The sequence below is a fragment of the Chiroxiphia lanceolata genome, chromosome 7 (genome assembly GCF_009829145.1).
Source record: "Chiroxiphia lanceolata isolate bChiLan1 chromosome 7, bChiLan1.pri, whole genome shotgun sequence".
NCBI classification, from domain to species: Eukaryota; Metazoa; Chordata; class Aves; order Passeriformes; family Pipridae; genus Chiroxiphia; species Chiroxiphia lanceolata.
In genome coordinates, this window is record NC_045643.1 from 5349258 (window position 1) to 5366895 (window position 17638).

At 41.7% G+C, this 17638-nt stretch overlaps 3 protein-coding genes across 15 annotated transcripts in view; 1 reads left to right on the plus strand and 2 right to left on the minus strand.

Annotated features, from left to right (window-relative positions):
- Positions 1 to 179, minus strand: part of KANSL1L (KAT8 regulatory NSL complex subunit 1 like) — a 59553-nt gene extending 59374 nt beyond the window's left edge. Inside the window, exon 1 of one of the 2 annotated variants that reach the window (XM_032693570.1) lies at positions 37 to 179. The gene's annotated coding sequence lies outside the window, so the exon portion shown is untranslated. The remainder of the gene's footprint in view (positions 1 to 36) is intronic. The other variant, XM_032693566.1, reaches the window with a different exon arrangement.
- A 387-nt stretch (positions 180 to 566) lies between these two features.
- On the minus strand, positions 567 to 16710 carry ACADL (acyl-CoA dehydrogenase long chain). Its single transcript, XM_032693573.1, has 11 exons — positions 16582 to 16710; positions 14462 to 14623; positions 11880 to 12017; positions 11267 to 11431; positions 10292 to 10358; positions 8873 to 9037; positions 8136 to 8237; positions 6802 to 6915; positions 4575 to 4702; positions 2400 to 2486; positions 567 to 1169 (listed from the first exon to the last, which is right to left on the minus strand). The coding sequence occupies exons 1-11, from the start codon at positions 16653 to 16655 to the stop codon at positions 1076 to 1078; spliced, it is 1296 nt and encodes a 431-aa protein (XP_032549464.1). The 5' UTR covers positions 16656 to 16710; the 3' UTR covers positions 567 to 1075.
- CPS1 (carbamoyl-phosphate synthase 1) overlaps positions 16692 to 17638 on the plus strand; it is a 337480-nt gene continuing 336533 nt past the window's right edge. For 10 of the 12 annotated variants that reach the window (XR_004358089.1, XR_004358088.1, XR_004358090.1 and 7 more), the window contains exon 1: positions 16692 to 17328. The gene's annotated coding sequence lies outside the window, so the exon portion shown is untranslated. The remainder of the gene's footprint in view (positions 17329 to 17638) is intronic. The other 2 variants (XM_032693556.1, XM_032693557.1) reach the window with 2 other exon arrangements.

Sequence of the window (17638 nt, forward strand, 5' to 3'; positions counted from 1 at the left end):
CCCGCCCGGCTGTGCCCCGCGGAGCCCCGCGCTTGCCTCTGCACCCGGCAAGTTCTCCGCAGCGGCGCCGCCGCCGCCGCCTCCAGCCCGCGCGGCGCCGCACCGGGCGCGGCTCGCACTGCCGATGTTGAAGAGTCCGCGCCCAGCAAAAGCGCAGCGCGGCGGGGCGGAGTGTCCCTCGCTCCTCAGGGGGAGGAGCGCGGCCAATCCGGCGCGCCGGGGGGCGGGGCCTCCCGCCATTGGCGGGTCCCGCCTGACGCGCAGATGGCGCTCCCCCGCCCTCCCTCCCGCCCGCACCGGGGCTGCGAGGGAGCTGAGGGGATAGCGCTGTGCCCGCTGCGGGAGCTGCAACTGTAACCTCCAATATGTGAAAATAACTAAAAAAACCCCCATAACCACACTAACCTTCCTAAATATTTTCGAGTTATTACGCCAATAAAAGAAAAACACGTTCACCGGCATTATGTTCCCTCCCTCCGAACTCCCCCTCAGCACCCTGAGGTGAACACGGGCAGGGAGCAAGCAGCCCGGTTCCCCCTCGGGCTTTGAAGTAACGCAGACGAGCATGAGATTGCATAGAAATGCTTTATTACGTTTATTTGAACAAACTAATTAAAATAAGGCATTCCGGGTTAGATGTAAACATAAGGGTCAGCTGCACAGTGGGCGGCTGCTGTGCAGCGAGCAGGTGTATAGCAACAATAGCGAAAGTTTCAAGTTCTACTTCTCAAGGGGAAATACAAATTCAAAGTTACATTAACATTTAATTTTGTTTATTAGTTAAGAATATGACTCCTCTGGAAATATGACTCTGAAAACTGAGGGCTGGATTCAAAACTCTTGAAACACAGAGTAAGTACTCTGTGTTGTCCAAAAACATTTAAAGTTCATTAGATATTAGATATCCTGCATATGAGCACACTGGTGTTACTAGCTATTCTTTTTTTTGTGTCACTTCATTTAAAGAATATGATACACCAAATTTATTTACCTTACATTCTGATGCCTGATTTTATGCCATATATTAAAATATGAAAGGATTCTCTGAGACTCTCCAAAGTAGTAAGCATCTGCCCTACTTGTCACTGACAATGTCTCTAGCAATAAGTTCTTTCATTATTTCGTTGGTACCACCATAGATTGGCTGAACACGGGCATCCACAAAAGCTCTGTGGGGGTGGAAAAAACAAAACAAAGCAAGGAAAGATTAAAAACACCTCCTCGGAATGGACATACAATCAAAAGAAAAACAGTTGTTTTATCTTTGAAGATCCCTCTTTTTAAACGCAATTCCTGTTGTTAAAGAGGTTCATATTTTCCTAGAGGCTTTAACTGCCTAAAATATTATAACTTTGCAAAGTGCTGTGAACCAAACCAGGAATCTCCTAATTCTGCTTCACTATAGAGAGAACAGCTCAGGAGCAATGAGGCATTCCCTGGAAACATGCATGTTGCTGGACCATGCTGATAACAAAACCCTGTATGGGCAACTACTGCACACACAGATAAGCAAGGATTTGAAGACACCCTGACCAGGACTTGCTGGCCTTCCTTTAGTAAGATAGGCTGCAGAACACTCACAAATTACATTCATTGAAAACACCCAGAAACAAGTTATTTTAAAGCAATATTTGATACTCTTTAATGAATTTTAAAAAAAAATCTAAACCTACTAATTAAAAAGAATAGTTTATCTATTTATGACAACTGCACAGCAGTCCTTGTTTTGCTACTTCTACCCCCTTTGTTGTTTGTTTTTCTTCTTTAATAAAATCAGCATCAAAACCTCTTACTGTGGCAAATGACACTAATGGTACACAACCTTCACAGATAACGCACAAGGAAACAGACAAAAACTTCCTGTCTCTAAATTCATAAAGTCAGCAATAAATTGGGAATGGCAAATTCTTCTTTCTGCACAGAAATCTCTTAGCTTTTCATTTTAAAAGGTGTAGAAAAGCTGAGTGTAGCCCGGCATGCCCTTGATTCAGCAATTTGATATCCTGTGGCATTATACAAGACTTAGACTGTATCAACATTTTCTTTTCTTAATATGTATGCATTAATTTCAGATAAAATATAAAAACCAGCTCCTCTCATTTTTGTTTTTATGGTTTTGCTTCTCTCTTTTTTTCAATTAATATTTTCCTCTAAAAAACCCACTCCTATTTTGTGAAAAAACAGATAATTGCTGAACAGCTTAAGAGTTATTTGGAGAATCAAAACAAAGCCTTCTTGCAGACATCCGTACAGTAGATTGCCTTTCAATAAACACGATGAGAAAAGGAACAGTAAATCACTACTAACACTAAAACAACTGATACGGAGACATAAAGGAAGTGCCTCATTTGACTTTGCTGGTAATCTTTCATCATGCAAGTCTGAAATGTTACACTTACTTTGCAATTGGATACTCCCACATGTACCCCCATCCTCCATGCATTTGCACACACTGAGTAGCTATGCTGTTTTGGAGATCAGAACACCTTAAATGGACAAAAAGAAATTTGCTTTTAGAAGGATGTTATGCTGCGAAACATTACGAGAGATATGTTAAGCCAAAAACATAACATGACTAGTAAGAAATAAATACTGTTCAATTTAATGTATTAAAAATTTGTTCTCTTTATCAAACAGCTTTCAGAGAAGGGAAGGTTTCAAAACATTCAGACTTGTTTACCTTTCTCACAGGCCAAGAGATTCCTTTTGTGAAGCACACAGATACAGTCTCTCTTCTTACCAAACCCCTCAGCTTTGTCAGAAATTAAGAGCAAATCAGGCTTCCTCCCCACTCATTCCCACCAGCAACACACTAGGATGCTCTTTGAGCATAACCATCACCTGGGGATAACTACATTTCCTCATAAATTTTACAATCTTCAATTCTAAAAAGTACTGTAATTCTTCCGGGATTTGATCCCTGTAAAATATGGACTTAACAGCAAAATAAATTTTAACTGCAGTGGAAGCTCAAGCCAAAGTTACAAGACAGGAAAAAAACCACTTTCTAAGCATACAGCTTTCAGAGTGACAACAGAAGGAACAAAAATAAGTCAATTGCTTCTCATGGAAGAATGTAGGAGTCCTTTTCTCCAAACCATCCCTTCATTCAGTGAAATCCTTACAGCTTATTATACCAACTTTAAATCTGCAGCAGTGAGTTACTGCAACTGTCTTTCCTATATATTTTCCCAAATTAATTTAGGCATGTTACACAACCTCTCACCACAAAAAAACCCCTCCAAACAACCCAGCAGACATTTCTCCAGATGTAAGAAAAGAGATGCACAAACCACATTTTAAAATCCTTCAAAGCTTTAAGTCAAATCACTGATTATATCAAAGGTTTGAAGCAAAATTAACTGGACAGGGTCTCCTGACACACTAGGGAATAAAGCAATTTTATATTCAAGTATTTTCTAGACCATTTAAGAAGTTTTATGGAAGGGAGCCACAGGGACTCCACTAGGGAAAGGGGAAATCCACAAAAAATCATGATACTAAACAGTTTGGGAAAGTGAGGGAGTTTCAAATGCCTTGCTTTGGGCAATTTGTTGATGAAGTAAGTTTGCGTATCTGAGCTGGCACTAGTTGTTTCCTCCTCCTCAAAACTGAATGCCTCTGCTTATGTACTTGATACTTCTAGGTAATCAGTGCCAGGAATAACACTCAATCAAAATCCTTCCTTCTACTGTAAATATTCTCTCTGGATCCCCTTAGCATTCTCTGCTCATTTCCTCTATACTTAGTTTTAAAAGCCTAAAACCTGTAAATCTGTGCATCTTCCATAAAATTATTTGTTCATTTGTGCATTTTTCTCCCCTCTTGAGTTTGCAAGCAAACTCAAACTATCCAAATTCATGTGCCACTATCTTAGATGTTTCCACTTGTCCAGATTTCTCTGGTTAAACCTAAGTTAACAGATAACACCACCAAGTACAGGATGAGGGAGGAGCAGTTCTGAACAAAGGAAAGCACTGTTTAGTCTCAGTTACAGCGACAGCCGTAGCCAATTATTTCTTCCCAAAACCAGACAGCTTTGGAAACTGGCTGCACCAAACAGCTATTGCTATGTAACATTGACTAAAAAGTATCATAGAGCTTCAAACATACTCCAATTTTGCTTTTTTTTAAAAAAAAGGCAAAACAAGCCTCATACCCCATTAAAAACAAAACAAAACCAAAAACCACCAAAAAACCGCTGAACCCAACAAACACTGAACAACAATTTGCTACAGTAAAATGTAAACTTGTCTAAATACCAATGGAGTACTCACACATACTTGAAGCTAAAGCTGAATCCTGACCTTGTTATTAATAGAAGCCTATTTCAAAAGCATGTCTTTATTTTGAAATTGATCTGTTTAACCAACACTGGTTTTCAATGTAACTAACATTTTTGCTGAGCACATGAGTAAAGTTAAAGCTAGTGGTCTCTATCAGAAGCTGACAATGTTGCTTTAATCAGACAGTAATTTTATCTTTTCATTAGATCTTAACAGCTCGGTGTTTTTATCACTAGACTCCTGGCAAGATCATGCAAGTAACACTTCCAAAGGACTGTAACTACATACCAATACTTTGCCATAGAAGCTGTGGCAGAGTCCAGGCGTTTATCTGCGTGGAGCTGCAAACAGTTGTCCATAAAGGCTCGGGCCACACAAATTTGCGTTTTTATTTCCGCCAACTTGTGCTGTATCGTCTAGTTTTGGAATTGGATAGAAGGGGCAGAGGAAAGAGAGCAGAAGTAGTACAGTTTAACACTTTAAGTAGAAAATGAAGCATTTTCCAGAAGTATTTCTGTTAGAAATCACTATTTCAAACAACTTTGGCTCTGTACACCAGAAGATACCTTACTGTCCGTACTATTATGTCTTCACCAGTCTTATTAGAGAAAATTACTGCCCTTTACTTCTCAAGGTCAACTCAAAACATGCATTTAAGAGAAAAAGCCATAGAGCCTGGCAAACAAATTCCTAGGAGGCTCTGGTTGTTCCCTCTTGTGGGGGAACGTCTTTTCACTCTGTAGAGCCACGGATTTCCCCAATTAACAACAACATTTCACCGTCTATTTAATGCTTTCCTAAGCATTCTTCAGAATTTAAGTCACATGCAAAGAGACATAAGTAAAAAATAGAAGAAATTTTAGACCAGCAGAAAGTTTTTCAGCACTGAGTTCTGTCACACTGGAAAAGAGTTTCTAGATGGAAGAGGAAAAATCCATCATAAGGGTATTAAAACCTGACCAGGCAAGCTTCAGACCATCTTCTTGTAAGTCTGGTAGGGAGAGGATAAAAATATCAGCCAATAACAAAAGTTCTTTCTAAGCTCAGTTCTAGAACTGTATTAAAAAAAAAGATCATCTTGCTTCAAATATACCAGACCAGTCTACTATTACAAAGATTAGATTTGATTTCAAACACTGTAAAACAGCATGAGTAAATAAATTAGCCAAGGTAGAGCTCTAATAGAAAGGATTATTTATTATATGCACACTCTAGCCAGCAGTAACAAAAAAAAAAAGGAAACTGAAGAGATAAGCAGAAATGTATTATTTTGGCAAAAAAAATACACTTTATGAGGTGGTTGGCAGTGGCCTAGCCTAAAAAAAGGAAATTATTTTGGAGAGCTCTGCATACTGAGCTAATACAAATAAGAATCATCCCTTACCTACATTAAAAAAAGGTAAAATATATTTCTTTTGTGTTAAAGTTGCATGGTGCTCATACTAAATTCCACCTGAAATTATGGATTCCTGAATGTTAACTTAAGAAACAGACAAAGATCATAGTCTCCTGAAAGATACCTGGCATTCCAGCCTCCAAAGGGCCCAGTTCTGGTGCCCTTCACAACTAAAGATTTGATTTTGACAAAGGAAGTCCCAAGACATAGAAATGGATTTTTTTTGTTGTTGTTGTTAATTATTTCAAAAGTATATTAAAAATGAGGCAGCCAACATCCTTAACTGGTATGAGTCACTTCTATCCTATAAACCCAACATGCAGGAGCTTGGTCTGCTTCAGCCCTAACTGCTAATGTGGTTTTCAGGAAAACTGTAATATCACAATCCTGCGCAAAGCAACATCTGTTTTATGACCGCAGCTAAAGAGCGTAGGCACAAACGTCTCAAAACGCAGTTATCTACCCTGTCAGGAGTGAGGTTTGCCCACAGAGCATAATCCAACAGTTTTACAGGCAGTCACACAAACACCCAACTCACTGCTGGCTGAGGAATCTCATTACAACATCCATAAAGCCAACAAAAACAACACAAGCACCACTGCAGCACCTGGGCAGCAAGAACACTGCTGGGAGTCCCCACCAGCACCAGCCTCTAATGTCATTTCTCTGCAATGCTCTGCGTGCAGAGGAACACAGTGCCTGCACAGGTAGTCTCCAGGATTCTGGGCAGATACAGAAACACATGCAGGTGTGATGGACCCTGTGATTATGACCTCTGGCAGTAAAATGCAAGCCTAAGAGCAACATGGGAATTGTTCTTCACAGCAGCAAAGAGCCAGTACAGTTCCTGGCTACATATTTCCCTTCCAAAAGGAGCATTGCTGGGAGGTATTTACCTCAGTCATAAAATACATACACTAAGGCTTTTCTGGTGCTGGTTTTTTTGATTATTTTGCTTTTAAAAAATGAATGATGGGCAGGGAGGCAACAACACAGTCCAAACATGAAACCTGTGAAAAAAATCCTTTTAAAATTTTGATTTGTTCACTATTTCACATACACAGACGTACAGCAAGCATACACTGGAATTTGTATACAAGTCTCTCAGTTCAAACTCACCTGCAAATGTGCAATTGTCTTCCCAAAAGCTTTTCTTTGCCTCACATAATTTCTTGTTTCTTCAAACATGAATTCACAGCCAGCAAGAGCCATATCAGCAATTAGAAGTCTTTCCTTTTGGACACAAATGATGTGATTCAGTTGAGTTATCCTACATTTCTCCACACTAGATACACAGTCGGGACACAGATGTTCAGTGTTGTTCATTAAGAGAGGGGAGGCAGAAGTCACAAAATATCCAACCAGACAACATTGCATTACTGAAATTAGCGAGTGGGATGAACACCTTGCTGCCTAAAGCTCACTTTTAGGTCTTCAGACAGGGTAGTGCTCTATCACGATGACTCAAAAACTAGCCACAAATCGACCACAGGACTCTTACTGACTGAAAAATTCACATCAAATTCTGTTTCTGTTATTGGTTTTCACTGTTCAGTCTAAGTAACAACTATATTTGACAATTTCAATAGGATAACTCTAGAAAAAACAAAGCCTACAAAACCAGCTAGTTTTTCCTTCCTCATAACATGGTGAAAACCAAAAACTAAGTGCAGAACAATTGCTTCTGGCATCACTGCAATCATCTGATGATTACGCTTAATCTGTTCATGAGTGTATCTATTTCTTTAAAGCTGTAATATATATTTTTTTGATCAGGTTTTGTATTTACTGACAGTATAAAATTAAATAAACGTGATCTCTACCAGATGAGACAAATACAAAGTCATAGTTTTGACAAAGCACAGTCACATTTTGAAAAACTACATTGCTTCTTTGTCCTCCCAAATAGTTCCAAAACTTCATAAACTAAGTCGTAACTAGCAAGGTATTTTGGCAGCTAAAAGATTTTTTCAACTTTGTAATACGAACAGAGTTCCATATATCTTTAATACGCTTCTACTGCTGGGAGAGCTAGAACAGCAGTGCTTGTTTCTTTTTTAAAAAGAATGCCAAATGCATCAGAGACCTCCAAGCTATATTTAATTTACTAACCAAAGTGGTTCCATGGTAAAAGTACAAAAGGAAACTGTGGTATGTTCCATTTAATACACTACCCTCAGGTTCTTCAATAGCTGGGTTGTTGATTAAAAGATTAAAATTAAAAGATATGGCTTTGACCTGGTAGATATCAACGTTTTTAAAATGCCCAAAGAATTGCACTTCTAGCACTGCATAGTTCAGTTAAAAAGCAGCAGCATCAACACAACATTGCCTACAGACATTCCGCTTCAGAGTCCAAGGTGACTCCTCACAATACATAAACTTCAAGACTAAGTGACAAAAATTGTCTTTGTATTCTTCCCACAGACAGCAAGCACTCACATTCCTCTTACCTGAGGGAGCTCTGCCATCAGATAGTAGAAGCCTTTGTTCTCTTTTCCAAGCAAGGCACTGGCTGGCAACCGCACATCTTCGAAAAACAGCTCTGCCGTGTCCTAAGAGGATTTGAAACACAACAGTTGATAGTCTAACATTGTAATCGCTTCATTACACTTCTTTTGCCCTATTCTTTTCTTGTTATTGTACACTTTAACACGAAATTATAGAATTGTTTAGGCTAGAATGATCCTCCAGAGGCCATCTAGTTTATCTCCTATTCAAAGCAGCTCCAGAAAAACAATCAGCTGAGGGCCTTGTCCTATTTATGTGTTCCAAAGCTCCAAAGATGAAGGCTCCATGACCTTTCTGGGCCCCTGTGCCACTACCCAACCACTTCCATGGTGAATTTTTTTTCCTAATACCTACTTAGAATTTTCCTTAATGTAATTTATGTCATTTGCCACTTTCCCTTTCACTTTGCACCACAAAGAACCTGGTTCCACCATCTCTACAGCCTGTCCTTCCAGGCTCCTTCAGAGGGAACAAACCCAGCTTCCTCAGTATCTCCTTGCAGACCACATTTCAGACTTCCATAGGCAAAATGAGCAGACATACTCTGCATGGTTGTGCTCTAAAGTCTAACAAATAGAATAAAACCACAGTTCCATCTTATATTTATTTAGCCACTGCTAGGCATTAAGTGGTTTAGGCTTCCTCCAAGTCTATTACGTTAGGGGCCGTATGAACTCACTTGAGCTTTCAGGCCAATTTTGTTCAGCTTGCGTCCTTTGATGAAACCTTTTGTTCCATTCTCCACCAGAAAAAGGCTGATCCCATGAGCAGGGGATCGGGCCTCCCGGTCTGTAACCGCAACCACGATCACGACATCACTCATCCAACCATTAGTGATGAATACCTGTAAAAAAGGCAACTTGGAATAAAGCCATGAACTATGTGGAGAGAAGTTAGGAGAGATCATCAAGTAGCAGAAAGCAAAATTACACTGACACTTTCACAGGTGAACCAAAAGGCAAGGTTCAAGAGTCCAGAATTTTAAGGTTTCTCAATTAAGTCTTTTGGAACAAGGCAGACACTAGTTTGAGAAGTATTGTGTGGGGCAGAAGTGTCAAGTCACAGAATGCACACATCTGTTTCTTTTTCTATCCCATGATAAAGAAGAATACAGTATCAAATGTAGATATTAAATGAACACAGAGATTCTCTTGTCTACAAATTAAATCAGCAAGGTATAATGCACAAAATCATCAATGACTTCTTGTCACTACTGCTTACTATAATCCTGTAGAATGACTCACGGACCTGCCAAATGGATCCATCTTAACTCTAGCAAAAGAAATTAGCTTCTTGTCCTGCTTGGCTTCAAATGAACAGCATGAGCACCTTTTGAGCACCTGTACATACGTATTTGCTTGCACACACTCTCATCACTGCAATTCTGCTAAGGCCAGAAGTCTCCATCAGTCTATGTTATCAGCAGGGGTTCATAAGAAGATTAAGACATTTCACAGCTTAAAAAAAAAGCTCTGTTGAACCCACATTCTATTTCAACACTATTCCTGCTTTCTTGCTTTTTTACTGCGGCAATGAAAGAAGAGGTTAATGCTTTGCAACAGCTTTACAACACACACAGAGCATCTGATACAGCTGGTTTTCTTTTTTTTTCTGCTAACACGACCAGCAAGCTCCTGAATAAAGACTATGAAGCTTGCATTGTGGCAAAATATGTATTTACTCAGGCCACAGAAGATTTCACAAGTAGTATTGCATATATTTTATTTTTAAACCTCAGTATTAAAAACCAGCCTTGGTCCTGCTTATACTGTGCAGCACCTTTTTTCCCCTTTTATTCACAGTTTAAGAGAAAACAGCCCTTTTGATAGCGTTATTTAAAAGCTACAAAAATAATCTAAACAAGCCCTCCCATAAACTGGTCTGTAAATTGCCAGTAACAAAAACATCTTAAGATCTATTAAAAAAAAGTAACTAAGAAAAAAAAGCACCCACCCACAACATAACCCATGCAAAAAAACCCAAACCAAAAGCGAAGGGACTGGGAGGAGATCCTAATTGTGGTGCACACCCTAGTGCACTGTACTGGATGCATTCAGTTCCCAAAGCCTATGAGCAGCATGTACGTCTGTGCACTCACCTTACTCCCATTAAGAATCCAGTCACTTCCATCTTTTTTCGCATATGTCCGTACTCCCTGCAAGTCACTGAAATGAAATTCAAAAGGTCCTTCAAGAAACCATTCTGGAAGCTGCAATTTTTATCTTGAATTCTACCCAGTACAAATTAAGGTAGATTTTATATCATCCAGGCATGGGCTCAGTGAAAACAGATGAGGATAGTGAAACACAGTAAAACAGCTGAGTGTAACATAGAACCACAAACACACTGTGGAAAAGGATGATAATCATACAGGAGCACAGGGTCCCATTTTCCCATCTCTGCTTGTGGGAGGTGGTGTAATACAAGCATGGGTCAGCATCCCCTCACACCAATATGCCTTAAATGACAAATACCAGACAAAACCACATCCTCTAAGCAGGCTCAGTCCTGATCAGAAGGCTCTGCGAAAAGCCATGGGCCACATCTACCATTTGTAGAAGCATGACACCAACAGGTTTTGCTCTTCATCTGTCCCTCTCTGTTTTGGAAACTGGTCAGCTCTGACTACTTCAAACACGTGCTGGCTGCCATTCAATAATGATGGGCAAGGAGGAGTATTTCTCTGGAACGATTCAGAGAAAAGAAAATAGGGTGCTCTGTTCCACAACAAAAGCTAATAGTAAAGTCAAGCCTTCTTTACCAAGGTATGTAATTTTCTCCTATATTTCATATTAAAAGTATGTTCACATGACAAGCAAGTTGGTAACTATAAATTTATATTGCAAAAGTAAATACGAAGCATATTTGCCCAGAGCAGGATGACACAGAAACACACTCAGAGCTAACACCTTGGAATGGCAAAGATGTAGTTATCTATAACAGGTTCTTCAAGGTCCTACCTAACGTAGGATAGTCTAATCGCTAAGGTGACCATATAAACCAGGAGGCTCAGAATGTTTTTCACTGATAGAAAGCACATAATTTGAGATAATTGTTTTAATATTTGGCTTACCTGCCAGCCCCAGGTTCTGTCATGGCGATAGCTCCAATGCACTTGCCTGCAACCATTTGGGGGATAAAGCGTTTAATCTGTTCTTCAGAGCCATAGTTTGCAATGTAGGGCATGACAATATCTGAATGAAGGCTGAACCCTGGGCCTGTACAGTTAACGTACATTCTGGGAAAAAAAAAAGAGGTGGGGGGAAGGTCAGGAAAAAGTACTACAAAGATTTAAACACTGAACTCTACATCATTACAACACAGATGCAACAATGAAGAAAACCCCACTACACAGAAGTCTCAGAGACTCTGAGCTTCTGACAGGAATTTCATTAAGATACTTGTACCATTATTTAAGGCACTGGTACCATTATTTATAGAATGTACTTTCACAGCCAAATAGGTATCAGGCTAAAAAAATACTTCCCCCAGCCAGTGGAGCACAATGACACTTGTTACTCAAACAGTGATCCGGAATACTTAAAACAAGAGGGATTTACATATGTGTAAACTAACCTTTCCACAAGAAAGAGAACTCCATTTTCTGTAAGCAAACATAATGAGGACAACTCATGGAAAAAAAAATAGTCATCACTGAAATACTTCCTGAAGCATCTAGTACTCACTGCTCCTCCCAGACAATGGCTGAAGAGAGAATATCCGCTCCGATGCCTCCATGTTTTTCAGCAATAGCAACACCCAGCAAACCCTGCTGTCCAGCCTTTTCCCAGAGCTCCCTGCTCACTTGGCCATTCTTCTCCCATCTGCAAAATGAACACAACAACAAGGCCACACATTAAACGCCCGCATGCTACTGTTTATTTGTCATGGCTGCTGCTTCACACTGGAACACCAACACACAGTGAGAGGGTACACACACAACTATGTTTCACAGACAAGAAGCAGTGGATTAATCACAGGTTTTCTAATCTTCAAGTCCACAGATGCTACCGGCATTACAGGGGCACCAACTGTAAAACAAGTTTGAACTCCTGCTTCCAACATGTAACCTGACAGGAATTTCATTAAGACTTGTTATGACTGTTATACCAGACTGGTATTTAGGAGATTTAGCCACAACCATCTGGATAATTACAAGCAGGTCTTTATCTTCACGACATTCCATTTTCCCCAGTACAAAATGAGTATAACACATCAGTATCTTTTGTGAAAGACTTCCACTCAGCCAATGAGAATTGCTTTATCAGAACCAAAATGCTATCATATTAGTCACTTTTATATAAAAATCGGTCCGTGTGCACTTAGAACAACTCATTACTGTATTTTGTGAAATTACTGCTTTAAGGTAGTTTCAAGTCTGTGTAAACAGATAGAGTTGAGGCTTAGCTGCTGACAGCTTGCAAACTTTAACACCATGGGAATCCCTCAGTCTTAGAAAAATAGTTCCTCTTAATGGGATTTGCCAACTCAGTAGAAAGTTGGATAGCCATTAATGGTTTTTTTAATGTCTTTTTCTTTAAAACCACAGTTTTAAAATTATATGATAGACAGATTACATCAGAGACATTCCTCTGACACACCTGAGTGCAGCAGAGCTATACCACATCTCTTCTTCCACAGTTAATCAAGTATCTTATCCTACATATAGAATAGCATCACAGAATCACAGAATGGTTTGGGCTGGAAGGGACCTTAAAGGTCATCTTGTTCCAACCCCCTGCCATGGGCAGGGACATCTTCCACTAGACCAGGTCGATCAGAGCCCCATCCAACCCGGCCTTGCACACTTCTAGGGACGAGTGTTCACAGCTTCTCTGGGCAACCTGTTCCACTATTTAAGCTTTCTAGTGTTTAAGCTCTGTTCCAGAGCTTTTGCTCCTACACTGGAAATCTTACACAAATCTCTCCTGACCACCTTTGTTTCACTCCTCCCCTCGCTTTCAGGGCCATTCCTGTCTCTACTTCACCCATCGCCAGAGCTTCACCTCCTCAAATTAATCCACAATTGCATTCACTGATGCCACATTTGGCTTTTCACATCAGCCCAGACAATTAATATACTGTGCCCGAAGCCTCCTTGTTTACTTGAAAGGTGTGAGAACAGATCAGTTCATCAGTCACTGAAGTGATGCAAGAACAAAATTTCAACTTGTTCCAGCCTCTCTAAGAAACCCCTGCATCAGTACGACAGCAAACAGGATCTTCAGTAACCTCAAGCAGAGCCAGTACCTGCTTACAAATCTGCACCACAAGCCTAACAACAGATGAGGGAAAACGTCTGGTTTTGTGGACAGAATGTAAGTGCACAATGGAAGAGCATAGCATACTACTACAAGGCTGTGGTTTGAGGATAAAAAAACTAGCTGCCACCAACCCTGCTGTAAGTCCTTTCCATTGCCTCCTGCTGTTCATTCCTGCCTCAGAGCCACAATATTCCACCCACTCAATTGTGAGCTGTATTAGGACATTCACCTAGCAGGGCAATTTCAGAATAAGCCCTTCACTACCCCCCACTGTTTTCACTTCAAGTAAAGTAGAAATTGCTTAAGATACTACTGAAGCTTGACACTTTCAGTTCAGAACCACTTAATCCTCACTTAATTTCTTTTCTTTCCCCAACTATAACTTGATTGGATATAGCTAAAATAAGGGCTAAAACTACCCTCCAGCTCTAGTTCAGTGGAATTACAATACTTCTACTCTGTCCCATATTTCCACAGAAGTAAAAGTTACAGAAATTTAAACAAAGATGTTTTGTGCAAGTTTCTTGGTAATACATAATTCACCTTACCATGCTATGTGAACTTGTATGTTGTTACAAAATCTACTGCAATGTAACCTAGACACAAGGTGAATGCCTTTTTTAGTTACATCAGCCCCATGGGAACTGAACTGTCCCCTAACTCCATCCAAGACACTGGTGTCAGAGTTAATCCTACAAAGCAGGAATACTTTGCTGCAACTCTTGCAAACTGCATTTGTTTGCTCATAGGCCTAAGCTGAGGATGCCACACTGCCTACACTGGAGCTCAGAGGATGTGGCAAATTTTGATTATGTGTGATTTTTCTTCACACGCGATTTTCACAGGTTTGTTTTAATTCACTAAATTTGAAATAGAAAGCTTGTAAACGAAAACTAATAACCTGTTTATCTTGTCATATTAAGAGTCACGCTGCAAAAAGTATTTTGGGGGGGAAAAAAATGCATGTCATTTGGCAAAACAAAATGTTTAAGAGGTTATCTTACTCTGCGTGAAAAGGCAGCACTTCTTCCTGAAAGAACTTCCTGGCACTCTCCCTGAAGATGTCATGCTCTGATGAGAAGATTCTCCGAGTGCCTATATCCACCAAAGTTTTAGCAGAAGATGGTTCCAGGCGCTTTGTGCCATGTTCTTCAGTTTGCAGAGGACTAAGAAAGACAAATGAAAGCATCTGTTAGGGCACAGGCACTCTATGTTTACATTAAAAGAGAGGAAACACCTGTGTTGCTAAACACAGGTTCACATCCCAACTCTGGCACGCTGTTAGGTCCAAAGGATATGCACGATAAATACAAAGACCTAACAGACACTGCACTTCAGTGAGCTGTTAAAGGAGGTAAGGCCAGACTAGCTTGTCCTGAACACTTCAAATAAATTAAAAACAATAATAATACATATACAGGTGAAATAATAAAGTTTCTGTTTATTAGAGATGCTAAAAATCATAGCTGCCTTCTCTCTCCCCCTGCCACAACCTCCAAAATGCAATTCAGCTCATTTTAAACTGAGGGAGTAACTTTATGAACAAGTGAACTTTTTTGGTGAATTTTGTTCATTCTGTACATGCCCCCCAAAAGCCCCAAAGTTGCAAACCCATGACGCTGAAAATTCACATACTCAAAATAAAAGTGAGTGCAGGGTTGATTTGCACGCTCCAAAGGATGTATTGTATTCTGCATTATCACATATACTTAACCTTGAAAGTAATACTTTCTAAATCATTCTAAATCTCGGTATTTTTGTTGTGCGAGAAGGCCGATCTTCACAAAACTCTGATAAAAACATACATAAAATTAAAATGCTCCTTTAACAGAAAAAATAAAAACTGAAACAGTGGTGTCAGTAGTAGAAACCCCACAAGAAAAGTATAATAATGAAATAACAAGGAAGGGTTTATAAAGCTTTTGTAGGGGTTTAGAACATAAAGGATGACATATTACTTGAAGGCTGAAATGAAGATTCGATTTATATTTGTGCATTGGATTCTTTTACCTGTTTTTATTTTATTGCCATAAAACATCAGAAATTTTAAGTAGAGCTGAGCTGTAGTAAATGGAAAAGGCATTTGCTGTTCCTTCCTCAAACTATTTTGTTAATCTCTCCTCAGTTCCTCAGCACAGCAACTGTGTGTAGTCCTGCAAAATTCAGCTGAGCCCACACTTATTTACTCTGTTATTGAGACAAAAGTCTTTATTTACTGCCACATGTAGTTACTCAGGCTCTCCCAGTGCAAAGGATTAAACACCCCAGAAACACACACTCTATTTATTTCTAATCGTATTTGTAAAAAAATGAATACAGTAACTTGAGTATTTTGTACCCTCAAAGCTAGGCACACAGTGACTCTCCCAAAAGCTCCACCTTATTTTTAACGCTGTTTAAGATGATGTTGAGCTTTCTTTAAGCCCCCCCCTTACGTTTAATTATGGCTCACATCCTGCATGTCACAAAGGGGAAGGGCCTGGCTGATCCCTTATGCCAACCAAAGCCCTAGGAAAGACAACTCCAAGGCCGGGGAAGATGTGATGACACTCCTGCCCTTCTGCCCCCTTCCCCGATCCCGAGCGCCTGATGCCACGGGGGAATGGTGTGCCCGGGCAATGACGCGGCCAGCCGTCACCTGCTGCCAGCACGGGACTCGCTGTCCCCAGGCCGGGCCGGGAAGTGGAGCAAAGGTCGGGATACCACGGCGATGCGCTGGGGCTCCCGGACCCGCCCGGCTCGGGGGGATCTCGGACCCGCCGGGCTCAGGGGGCTCGCCCAGCCCCAGCTGCCTCATGCAAAGGGAGCACAGCCGCAGACATACACATACGCCTTTATATACACATACAGTGCCTGCAACCCTCCCGCCACACGTACAGAGCACACGCATCCACACCCCTCCGAACGCTCACAAATGCGCACACCCACCACATACACGTATGCATACAGAATGTGTGCACATATAGCTATACGGCCCCATCAACCCGCATACACGCACCCCCAGGCAGATGGGCAAAGACACACACCGCGCTCTCTAAGGAGCCCAAACTCGGTGCGCCCTCCCACCCGCCCTCGTGGTGCTCCCCGGCGGGATTCCCCAGGCACCACGGCCGGCCGCGCTCACCTGGCCCGGGCAGAGAAGGGCCGGCAGCCGGGGACCCGCAGAGCCGAGCGTAAGCGAAGCAACCGCGCCGCCATCTTACGGGACAGGGCGGGGCAGCGCAGGGCGGCACCGCCGCGCGTGTGGGCGGCGGAGGTGGTCCGAGCCCCGGCGCTCTGTTATGTTGCGATTAATTCGTTACTGTCCCTTGTTTTCGTTGTCGCCGTCGGTTGTGTCAGCGATGTTGCTCTGCTTGCCCCGCGCGGAGGGTCATGCTGCCCAAAGCCTCTAGCAACACGCACCTCTGTAATTATCTCTGCTCCCGCCTACCCGCCGTTGTAAATCCCTCCCGTGTTTAGAGCAGGATTATGGTGAAACGTGTATGATAAATATTTTTCTCATGTAGCTTTGAAGTCACGTCAGGGAGGGGAGCGGGAGCAGGGGTGACAGAGGTTTGTGGAGCGGTCCGTGTGCCGGCGCAGGGCGCGAGGGGCGAGCGGCCCCGCCCGGCCGCGCCTCCGTCCTCCCCCTCAGCACCCTCAGGGCCGTCACCCTCCCGAGCCGGCGTGAGGGGAAGCCGGGCCCCCTCCCTTGACGGCTGCCCCTCATCGGGCATTTTGGTCATTTTGCATTTAGCCCACGTTAATTTTTGAGTGCTCCTACCCTCGAGGAGGTGGTTTATGATCGTTGCTGTGCGTGGGTTTCCGAAGGGTGGGGCTGTTGTCCTGAACGTTACCCATCACGCAGCACCAACTCGCACACTGAGGCGAGGTATTTCTATCTTTTTTATTCTAGTTTGCGCAAAGTAGGGACCTAGGTGGCAACCCACAAAAGGCTAGCTCCCCAGTCATCAAAATTTTACACTATTTATACATTTTAACAAACGCATACATTTCGTTACATAACCTTCTTATTAATAAGTACTCAACCCCCTATTTGCTAGTTATACCTCTTGCTTCTCGTGCTCATTAGTGCCTCATGCACAGTTCTTCCCTCCATTGGAGTCTGGAGTCTGTTTTGAGTCCATGAATAGGTGGTCATGATCTCCCACTGACAGAATTGCCTTTCCCCCAGTTATTTC

Bases quoted from the DNA above. Each gene is read 5' to 3' on its own strand.
- ACADL (XM_032693573.1), bottom strand. From the start codon at position 16,655: ATGGCGGCGCGGTTGCTTCGCTTACGCTCGGCTCTGCGGGTCCCCGGC. The intron at 14,624-16,581 runs GTGAGCGCGGCC...TGTCTTTCTTAG, and splicing joins CCCTTCTCTGCCCGGGCCAG to TCCTCTGCAAACTGAAGAAC. The intron at 11,432-11,879 runs GTGAGTACTAGA...TTTTTTTCCCAG, and splicing joins GCCATTGTCTGGGAGGAGCA to AATGTACGTTAACTGTACAG.